We start from the raw sequence: 11,408 nt of genomic DNA on the forward strand, positions 1-11,408 counted from the left end.
CGTGGTGGGGGGGGGGGGGGGGGGGGGGGGGGATAAACCACATAGTAGTTAATGGTGGGTAGGAAAGAAATACTTCTACAAAAGATTATTTTAAACATGCATAGTCTTGGTTTGGTGATGTTTTTTTAACTTTAGTTGAAGTTTCCCTGTTTTAGCCAGAGATGTGTAGTGGACTAGCAAAGTCGGGCATGGCCATCATATCCTCTTTACAAATACCAGTTTTGGTTTTGCCTACACAATTAAAGTTCAAAAGGATATAAAGTCTTCAGCTACCTGTTCTTTACTCGGTAAAAGTGGATTTGTATCAACATTTACTACATCTACTGACACGCATGTCCACAGCCCACTGGTCAGTGAAGAAACTAACACTGAGTTCATGCACTGGATGAACACTATTTTTGTTACTTCCTTCCATGCTCACCCTGTCCCACTGAATCAGACAATGACTGCTTCCTGAGTCATGGCCTTCCTCAGCACTTGCTGCTTCTGCAAAATCAACAGATGCTAACCCTTGACCAAAATACAGGCCATCCACAGCAATCTGGGAAAGTTTAGCCAGACTAACCCATGTGGTATATTTAGGGCAGCTGTTTTCCATGAGGAACAGGTATCTAGAAATAGCTCATCATACAGTCACAAGAGCGGAAGAGAGCCCCTTCTTGCCTGTAGAGCTTTGTGGAGTAAAAAAGCAGCATCAGCAGTTCCAGCAGGTTTGCTGCAATCCTGGCCACTGCCAACACTGCAACTTCAGAGGCTGCTGGCTCCTGCAAAGGCAACTTCCCATGGGTGGCCTGTAAGATCGAGGCAGGGAAACAACTGCCATGTACATCTGGCATGGAGAAAGGTCAGAGACAAAAGCTCTCGTCTAGATAACTGGGTATCAAAAGCAAGCACATAGGAAACAGGCCCCCTCCTCCAGTCATAGTAAAAGCTATTTGGAAAAGGTGATGGGGAGTATTCTGGAGCATAGAGGAAGCAATTGGAGAGTCTGTTTAGCTGTGGGGAAAGGACTATGAATAACTAACTTACATTTAAATGTCTCTGCTTCCAGAACTTGGCAGCTGGCTTGATGTTCAAACTGATCATCTTCACAGAGGAAATTGTGGCAAAAAGAACAGGCAAATATTCTGCCTCCTAAAAGATTTATCAAGGCAAAATAATCAGCAATGGGCATACCATCAAATTCTGCTCTGCAAACAATTTAGGCAGTAGTTTTGACTGAAGAACAGTTCTCCCTTCTGTCACAAACGCTTCAACAAAGTCCTAAATTAGACGCTGCCATCCATTATTACAATGAAAGATACCACATAGGCCACAATACAAGACAGCATAAATATAAAGAAAGTATTATGTCTAGTGTTTTTCTTCATTTTAATTTGACTATGGCACTAAGTATTTTTCTTAAATTGGATCACATCCTCTCTCATCCAGTCTCCTTTCTTCCCACCCCCTCACCTCTGATGCACACTTGAAATAAACACTTTAAAGGATTCCACAGATGGAGATCAGTATGGTTTGCTAAGCAATTGGGAATCCAAATACCTGTACTAGCATAGATGAATGGAGTGGGAATGGCAGAAAAATTGTGTGTTGACAATGTGATGCAGTGCTTAATTATGTGAAGCACTCAGCTGATAAGACAGTTAATACTTTAGATTACATAACCATCCCCAAGTTGAGCCCTGTATGTTCTTGAGCAGGTCGTTTACATTCCCCACTGCATAAGGTCTATTTTTAAAATAGGGAGAATGCCTTGGTTTGAATGAACATACTGCAAAGACTAATCACTGAAGATTAAAAATGCTATGTTAAGAATATAGGTACAATAACTTAAGCAATGTGAGGAGAAAAGTATCATTTAGATTTTCTTACTTTTAAGTGTGAGCAACCTACCATGGTCCCAGACACTTCTTTCGCACTCAATACATTCTGCATCTGCGAGAGGACAGATACACGCATGTGTGCTGAGACACTTCCTCCCATGACACACCCAAGCTTCACAGAAGTCACAGATTGCACCCTGCAATTACAGAAAGATATCATCTTGGGACTTCGGCAATACCAAGAGAGAGACTCTTATTCCATAATGCCAAATGTATCCAAGTATTCATTTTCTCAGTGGGTTCACTTCAGTTGAGCAAGCGAGTATGAACCGCATCTGTATTCCTATCAAGCTGCTCCACAGTTCATCTTGTTTGATATTCACTTCTGCAGGATTAAATATAATGCAAAATAACTTTGTTTTATCCTTTGCTGTTTTTTACATTTCCTATCTTAAATCTTATGCATGAAAATTGTGTCTTCCAGCTGAAACCTGAGATCCATAAATGATAACAATGTTCTGGCAAAAATGCAATTTCAAAGATGACCTGAAAAATGCCACTAGATTTTTACAGCTGAAATCAGTCATTTGGATTTTAAAGCATGCTGTATTAGAACACAAGCTCTGTAGAGAGCAAAGATCAAATAACTAATTAGAAATAAATTAGACATTCTACCTTTCCTTTTGATTAAATTGCAAGATCTACATATAAACTATCCTTTAATTGTAGCATTTAAGAAGCCTCCTCAGCCCATACGTGACAAACTACTACATGCATTACATGCACACAAAACTAAGAAAACAATGATGGATCTGAATTAACTGTTGATGAAAATACTGCATTAGTGAACACATGGAATGAGTTTAGGAACTTCAGACTAGAAAGGCCAGCCGTGTTACTGAGAACAGCTGACTGCCAACTGGAGGCAGAACCAGGACAGAGGTTTAGTCCATCCAGCATTTAATCCAGAGACTCATCTCATACCTTCCTTTCCAGAATGGAGTAACTAACTTGTCCTCCTAAGAACAAGAATTCAAAGGCCAGAAGCTATGACTATCTCTGCTAAGAGCCCAAATTACTTTTTTTTTTTAAAAAAACCAAAACTCCCCCTAATGTCATGGAACAGATTTGTCTCTGTGATACTGATGGTCTCCGCAATACTGAGAAGACGGCAACAGAAGTCCACCGGTTTCTACAGAATGATCCTAGATTTTAATGAAGACTAGGAACCGGCTATGGGGGCATGTAATTTCCAGTGCTGTTAATGCATGTGCTTAGGGCCTGCCACCAGCACGGATCTGTTAGCATCCAGGACATGTGTCAGAGTTTGCAGGAGCTGAATCTAAAAATGCAAAATTTGGGTTGCCAGTATAAGGGAAAAATCAGTTTGTGATGGTAAAATGAGAAAAAGAAAAAAACAACTTGGCATGGTACATACTATCATTCCATAAATCCATTTTATCTTTTTTCAGAAAGATTTGCATAGAATAACCTCATAGTGCAAAAAAGGCTGTAATTTTATATACATACCACCATTGCTAGTCCAGTGCTGTACACACCAGCATGTTTTATAACACAGTCTGAAGACTTCATCATGCATTTGGTTTTTCCTGTTTAAAAAAAAAAAAAAAGGCAAGCAACCAGAAGAAAACTATATGAAAGTAAGAAAAAATTAGAATGAATGTTCATATAAGAGCAGTACTTCAACCAAGCTCCTGTGCTTAATTGTAAATCCAGGTAAAAACAATGTAAGCAAATGTCTGTAACCTGCAACCCACCCTCACATCTCCCTTAGATCAAATTGATTATTGTCTGCTTTCAGCCAAAATCTTTTGCCCCAGTACTAAGATAACAAGGCAATGTGTTGTCTTGCTCTACAGTTTGAGGCATTGGCAAGAATTTCAAATGTGAAAACAAACAAAAGAACAAAATTAAGGTGAAAGTCAAGCAATGACATCTTAAAAAGTTGCATTTAAAACTGCTGCTAGTTCTGTCCCACCATAAAAGCAGCATTTGCTTTGTGTAAAGCTGAGGTCCCATGAAAAAAAAACCACAAACAAACAAAAAAACTTGTGCACCTGATGATTTAATTACTTGCAGGTATTTGGATACTTGGGGTTTTTGGCGATTGTTGGGGGTTTGGGTTTTTTTTTTTTTAAAAACCATGTAAGAGATTACTTCCTAGACAAAATAATTCCCTTTAAATGCAGGGGATGGGTGGGAGAAAAAGCTACAGTCTGCACTTAAAAGTCATTCTGACATAAGCAAGCAGTTAGGGTGACAACTTTCTCCTACTCCTTGCCTCTGACATAAATAGCTCTACCAGAAAGATCCATGCTCTGTATGCAGTTATACAAGCAAAAAGAAAAAATATTGTAGTTAGTCCAGGCTACTGCAATGGAGTTTTATCACTGATTTAAGCTGTCCTGCCACAGACCCCTTTGGTGTCTCCATTATTGCCTGCTTAGAGAAACCAACAAAAGGGTGCTCCCTGCAAACCCATTCAAGAGCTGACAAAACCAAATTCTACTCTGAAAATGTAATTAAATCCCAGTATGCAGTATCAGCAGAGTTTTGTATTAAATCACACCTCAGACACCTAATGGCACTTGGAGGGTGAGGAAGGACCAGTGGTGGGCTGAGCTGGGCAATGAGAGGTGGTGGGGGTATTACTGGGTCTGGAGAACTGCAATACAGCTACCTTGCTCACATCCCTCAGGGACTTCTCTAAGAAAGACGCTGTTGGTTTACAGGGGCTGTCCCCAATGCTTGATTAAGCACCAAATAGCTCTAATGGTCTTTGTCTTGGAAAACCTTGGGACTCAATATGATTTTGTGGTTGTTATTAGAAATGCTTTTCCTCCAGAAATGTACTGCAGATTAAGATAAATTCAACACACAGGAGTCAGCTTCAGATGTGTAATATACTATAAGATAGACAACATGTTTTCAGTACTTCACTGCATGATGATAGAAGACTTATGAAGGCTGACACACTGAAATTGCACACTAACAGCCTGGCTTCCAGAAATGTTCAGTATCTGCAGGTCCCAACAAAGGCACTGGAAGCTACAGATGTCAGCAGCTCTGGGAGTCAAACTACAAAACAGCCAAATTGCTTAATGAAAAACTGAAAATCTGCAAGGATGTGTTGAAACAGTAAAACAACAAAATTCACCTCAAAATATGAAACAATTATCAACACCCCCTGCAAGCAAGCAGCTGTTTAAAAAAAAAGGGGGGGGGGCATTTGAGCCTGATTCAGAGCAGAGTTCTGTCACTAAGAGTCCTTCTCTTCTGATTTCAAAGCATCAGCCCTCTAGCAGATATAAATAATATGAGCAGCATATTACATTACAAAACCATGCAAGGTGAGTAATGTACTGTTGCTTTAATTGATATTAAACTGATCAGAAATTACATCACCCCTAAAAATCAGTATTTATTGGCGCCTTGCTGGCAGTCAGAGCATTTTTAACTTTGCTGCTGTTATGAAACAATACTCCACACGTTCAATCTAGGGAAATAGTCAGGTGTTCTCAATCCTAAAAGGCAGTGAGACAAGTTCTTCTGAAGACCAAATACTGAAGACAAGGCCATGACCCAGACTTGGAAACCTCTGCTGGTCAGAGGCATACGCATTAGTGCATAATCAAGTAAGATCTCTTCTCAAGGAGGATATTCATCACAGATTTAAAAGAACGTGCTCCAAAAATCACAAAGGTACTTTAAGACAAAGGTACTCTAACTGCTGAGAGTTTAACACCACAAATGGAACTGAGAATAGCATGTTTTTGTTCATTATTTCTACTTACCACATTGTGCACAAATGGGTAATTTCTGAACAGAGTTACAGAAGTAGCAAAAAGCTCTATTCTTCTGTCGTCTAGGCACATGGAGAGAAAAAAAAAAACCAAACAGAAAGCAAGCATTAAAAAAAACCTGTAAAATGTTTGAAACCAATTAATATTAAACTACTGGTTTTAGAAGGTGAAAAATACTTACCTTTGGCACTTATCACATTCCTAAAGAGAAGAAATAAAATACCAGTAATTATTTTTATTCCAGGTAAAATATACAAAATTTACAGACCCCACAGGGACTCTGAATTAGGTTCTGATTAGGAATCAAACTTTTTATTCAAGCATTATACCTCTGATGAAAATCTAACTTAATATAAAGGAAGGATGGTAGGAAGAATGACATTCCAGTGGCATTAAATACAGTCAATGTATTACCACTGGTTTTACATAATTCAAAATCAAGTATTGTAGTATAAAATACTTCAGATTATTTTACCATTGAAGCATTACAAGGATGTTTGGCTAAATCTATGTTGCCTCTTGAAGCCCTTATCTGCTTTTCACGTTCACGACGGTTCTCAGCTTTCTTACGAGCACCAGTCTTCTTTTTAGGCATTTTTCACTATCTGTGGGAGGGAAAAAAATGTTATGTAATGAATGCACACAAAACTATGTATGTAAATACATGGATACACATGACACATCCAGCACTAAAACTGGATCTTGGAGTTTCCATGTTAAATGTGCTTAATTTCCACTAACTTCCTTTCCTGAAAGTTTCTTTTCAAATGTAGAATAAGGGACCAGTCCCTTAGGAAGAGTCATGTGATGAACCATGAAGAATCTTGTGATCTGGAAAGGACTTTGCTGTCTTAAATTTTGCGCTTAACTATCTTTATCTTAACTTTTATCTTAAGTGTTTTGCCTTAAAAAACCCAACCCCACTGTTTTGTAGGTTTGTGATGGGCCTCTGGTTTTGGTTTGCCTTGTCTATTTAACAAGGGCAATATTCAGCTCATTTTCTCTTTTGCTTCTCTCTCTTCCCATGCTCATTAACTACTTCAATCAGTTAAAAAGCGTTTTTCAGGTAAGCGAATCATGGTATACTGCAAAAATGCAAATTTCACACTCCATGAAAGCTTAGAAAACAAAGTGTCGTTATATAGATTTAATAGCTATGACAAAGGAATGTTTGTACTGCTTACTTATCATTCTAGCACATTAGCAATAATGGAAGAGACGAGCATGCATTGCTTTGAAGACACCACTGTTTCCCAAGAAGGGTTTACGCTAATTTAATTCCATCTGGTTCAACGCATGTGTCTATTTTAACATTCTAGGAGGGAACCAATGCAATACAGTGGTGAGACCATCAGGCAATCAACCAGACCACTGCTTTCGTCACGTCCACAATGAACTGTGCGGTACTCACATATGCTTAGTTTACTCTGTGTTTATAATACATTAGGCAAGTATTATCCTGACTTCATGAAATGGGCAACTGAGAGATTAAAGGCGTGGTCTGACGTTAGAATTTCTCTCATCAACACAGGCACTTAAGATAGACACCCTTCCTTATGCTCCATGTTATCATCCCCTCATTTCTGCTCCTGTAACTGTTCTTGGTGTCACATTCTAAATCAGATACAGGTTAAAAACAAAACCAAAACACCCAAACCAACAAGCACACCCAAGGCCCAGATTAGCACAATTTGATAGGGGATGACAGTGAAAGGGACAGCAGGGATATTTGCTTAGCAACCATGGGAATAAGAAAGCAGCTAAAGAAGAAGCAAGGACCTCTCCACTGACATAAAAAATTGCATTATTAAACATAGTTCTAAAAAAAACACTTCCAACTCCATGGCCCAGGTGGACACACTGCTTCATGCTGTAGCTGCCAAACCATACTTCCTTGCAGACAACAAGATGGCTGAATTTTTGGAAGTGTTTAGCTCTTATTTTGGTACCTCACAACAGGGCTTCTGTTTTGAAAAACTGGCTTCTCTAGGAAGTTGCCCCAACATATTTTGCACTGTACAACTCCCCACAGTTCTTTTAGCTACAAGTACACCTAAGAGTGCTCCTTGCTCTGCCTCTGATTTCTGTAACTGCAGAAATATACTTTCAAACAATTGATAACTGAGACACAAGTGTCATCTTAAAATCTCAATCTCTACTTATGGAATTTGAAGAAAATTGCTACAGACTTTGGGGGTTGGCAGAAACTGGCCCACATGATGGAACAGCTCTGCCCAGGTGTTGTGGTTTAACCCCAGCTAGCAACCAAGCCCCACAAAGCCACTCACTCACTCCTCCCCAGTGGGATGGGAGAGAGAATGGGAAAAGTAAAAGTGAGAAAACTCATGGGCTGAGATAAAGACAGCTTAATAGGTAAAGCAAAAGCCACACACGCAAGCAAAGCACAACAAGGAATTCATTCACCACTTCCCATCGGCAGGCAGGTGTTCAGCCATCTCCAGGAAAGCAGGGTCCATCACGCCTAACGGTTACTTGGGAAGACAAATTTCATCACTCCAAACGTCCCCCCACCTCCTTCTTCTTCCCCCAGTTTATATGCTGAGCATGACGTCATATGGCCTGGAATATCCCTTTGCCCAGTTGGGGTCAGCTGTCCCGGCTGTGTCCCTTCCCCACTCCTTGTGCCCCCCCCGCCTGTTCGCTGGTGGGGTGGGGTGAGGAGCAGAAAAGCCCTTGGCTCTGTGTGAGCACTGCTCAGCAGTAACTAAAACATCCCTGTGTTATCAACACTGTTTCCAGCACAAATCCAAAACACGGCCCCATACTAGCTACTGTGAAGAAAAGTAACTCTACCCCAGCCCAAACCAGCACACCAGGCAAGGTTCCGCTGATTCCAGTAGGTCTGTCGGTGGCTACCAGGGCCACTGAGGAAATGGGAGGTACCTGCTCTCCCCAGCCTCATCCCTAACTCCAAGCAGACATGTAGACATGCATGCTGGCATCTGTAAGGAGAGCTGCAGCATCGGCAGGCAGTGAATTGTAGCAGCTTAAACTTGGAAGAAAAATTAGTGTCTTCGTTCAAAAGGTCTTATAAAATAAACCCAACAATTCTAACTTTCCCGAACAAAGAAATATATTGTCCTGACCAAATACTAAAATCTGTTTTTGATAGCACACATAAATCAGTTTTCTCACCCTGTAGCATTTTGCACCATGTTTAAATTGTATTAGTGTCATATTTTGTAGTCAAAATCGTATTGCTGAGCTGCCTGCTGGCAACTGTCATTATTCTAAAGCATGACATTTCTGACACTGGGAGTCCAATATGAGGTTGCGCGCTAATTTTCAAACTGCTTAAATGCTGATTTAACAACAGAATCTAATGGTTAGTATTTATACCTTGACTTCTTCACGTTACCTCATAATCAAAAGCACGAAAATGACAAACTGTTTTCATCAAAAACACTGTCTCAATGACTACTGAGGACACAGATTATGAGAAATCTTTAAGATGGTAGTTTTTAGAAAGTTGCACTAAACTAAATAACAACAAAACTGCAATGTCAGGTCATTTTAACAAAGCTATCAAGTCAATCCAGGCTTTCAGACACCACCCAACAAGTAACAACATCTTACAGATCAGTATTCTATCACTCTTTCCCTCTGAGCTTCCACTTAAGATGTTTGTCATCTTTGCCCTGAGTTCTAAATTTTTAGGGAACTTACCATCTTTAAATTTTCTGTCTAGAGCTTAATAGTGTTATGATGCCAGAAATTATGATAGCAAAAACTTTGTTTACCTGCAATTCCTTTCAAATCAGAGTATTGCACCTTTTAAAAGCACTAATCAGTATTTAAAATGCCTCTGCAGTGTGTTCCACCTCCACTTTTGGCAACGCTTCTGTAATCCGAGGTTGATGAAGACCCAAAAATGTGTTTAGGCACCATAACACTGTTACCAAATGCTCAGACAGCAAAGACCCAGTGGAATCTGTCTGCAGTCCAGCTCTCCTGGATGGTGCATGGGACAGAAAAGTGCCTCTGGAGGACCTAAAACAAGAGGTCGAGTTATCAAGAAAATGCCTACAGTGAGCTACTCACTTAAGATCTACCTGCCAGAAAGACAGCGTCAATCTTTTGCTTAAACAGAGTCTTTTTGCTGAAGGCAGAGACTTACAGCCATGCTAGCACCCTCCTTTTCATCTACGATGCTGTTGTAAGAGAACTTGCCCAGGACACAGTAGGGCCATGCCTGGTTCCCTCCTCAGCCCCAGGAGGTATGACCGTGCTGCCCTACAGAGTGTCCGAGCTCCCGAACTGGGAGCAGTTCTGCATATGGGGTTTTTCTTCATTTGAAGTTTTCTACTCGGGAGCAAAATGCTCCAGACTGATTGGGTTGGAGCAGCAGCAGGAGCGAGCGTGACTTTCCAGCTTAATGGCTGATGCTGTGGCACAGAAAGCACAGAGTTCAGATATCGGGAGGCTGTGTATGAAGCGAGCAGTAGTTCAAAGGAAAAGCCCTAAAATATGTTGTGTGAGTACTGGGTCCCCAGCACCGCATGTTTCATTCTGTAAAAGTTTCACCTGCTGTTCCTCAGGTGCTGCAGTATTTGGTAAGGTAAACACAGGCAAAGACAGCAGAGTTCCCACCACAGCTCCAAAGCTGCTTGTGTATTTTAACCGATGGTTGCGCTATGTAAAATACATAAAAAGTGTCTGGCATCTAAATTCTGTTGAGGTCGTACCACTCCTATGCTGTCTTTTCTCCCTCTTGAAGGTTGTCCTTGATCAGGTCCCAAAGACACACACTAAGTTTGCACCAGACAGGAAAGCAGATTGCACCAGCAGATTTCCGGATCTTCTGTGTTAAGCACGACATTCCCTTGCGTCATATTATCTTGTCTTATGTGATACGCTAACCACCCTGCTGTCACAAATATAACGAACAGCTGTAAGAAGCTATTCATTTGGGGGGCAGGGGAACCGTCGGGTTACTCTTGTCATGCCACGCAAATACTAAGACCCAAAAGAGGCTTTCCATATTTCAAGACTTCTTCTATTTGACCATCAAATAGCTTCTACCTTATGCATATTCATCAAAAGAGGAATCACGGTAAATTTCCTGGGTCACATCTGATGCCATTCAGAATTCAACAAAATCCGTTTTACCACTTTGCAAGCGTTATACGAGACTACACTATTAAAAAACCCAAAACCAACCAAATCTCATTAGCAGTATGTCGTACTTATGCCGTTCCAGTCCGTGATTCCTTCTAACAACGCAATCATTTCCAAGGCACTGCCATTTCAACGACTTACCCCACTTTTTAGCAACACGGTGACCGACAGCACTCTGCCACCTCAGCGCCTGGGGGGCTGCTGTGCTGCCGTGAGGGCCCACGCCTGAGGAGCTTTCCTCTCTGCCCGATCCCCTCCTCTAGAAACGCACCTCGCTCCCGGTGGGATCGCCGGCTGGGCAACGCCCCCCCCCGGGTAACGGTTGATCCCCCCGGTAACGGCTGCCGAGCGTGAGGCCGACGCGCCCTCACGACCCGATTTGAGGCTGTTAGGCGGAACGCCAACAGCAGGCTAGCTTTTCGGAAAGCGCACGTATTCAGTATTTTACCTTATTTTTAGTTTGGTTTTTGTTTGTTTGTTTTTTTTTTTTTTTACCTAGGCCCCCAAACCGTGTCGTGACACGTTTCCAACCTGGATCGCCGCGCTCTGTAGTTCTCGGCACTTTATGCCGCGGGAAGCCAGCGACCGCTTCGCTTGCTCAAACGGGGAAGCGGCGCGGGGG

General features: G+C 41.4%; 1 protein-coding gene across 7 annotated transcripts in view; it reads right to left on the reverse strand.

Annotated features, from left to right (window-relative positions):
• Positions 1 to 11,402, reverse strand: part of ZNF330 (zinc finger protein 330) — an 18,358-nt gene extending 6,956 nt beyond the window's left edge. For 2 of the 7 annotated variants that reach the window (XR_775400.1, XM_010583597.1), the window contains exons 1-8: positions 11,282 to 11,402; positions 9,409 to 9,658; positions 6,123 to 6,252; positions 5,829 to 5,848; positions 5,639 to 5,709; positions 3,354 to 3,433; positions 1,894 to 2,020; positions 1,030 to 1,134 (exon numbers count right to left, since the gene is read on the reverse strand). Coding sequence is in view for 6 of the 7 variants with exons in the window: in XM_010583597.1 (XP_010581899.1) it covers positions 1,030 to 1,134; positions 1,894 to 2,020; positions 3,354 to 3,433; positions 5,639 to 5,709; positions 5,829 to 5,848; positions 6,123 to 6,242 (523 nt within the window). In the remaining variant the exon portion in view is untranslated. Of the gene's footprint in view, positions 1 to 1,029; positions 1,135 to 1,893; positions 2,021 to 3,353; positions 3,434 to 5,638; positions 5,710 to 5,828; positions 5,849 to 6,122; positions 6,253 to 9,408; positions 9,659 to 11,234; positions 11,247 to 11,281 lie in introns of those variants that run through there. The other 5 variants (XM_010583598.1, XM_010583599.1, XM_010583602.1 and 2 more) reach the window with 5 other exon arrangements.
• Between the last annotated feature and the right edge of the window lie 6 nt (positions 11,403 to 11,408).

The sequence above is a fragment of the Haliaeetus leucocephalus genome, unplaced genomic scaffold (assembly GCF_000737465.1).
Source record: "Haliaeetus leucocephalus isolate CR32 unplaced genomic scaffold, Haliaeetus_leucocephalus-4.0 Scaffold924, whole genome shotgun sequence".
Taxonomy (NCBI): Eukaryota; Metazoa; Chordata; class Aves; order Accipitriformes; family Accipitridae; genus Haliaeetus; species Haliaeetus leucocephalus.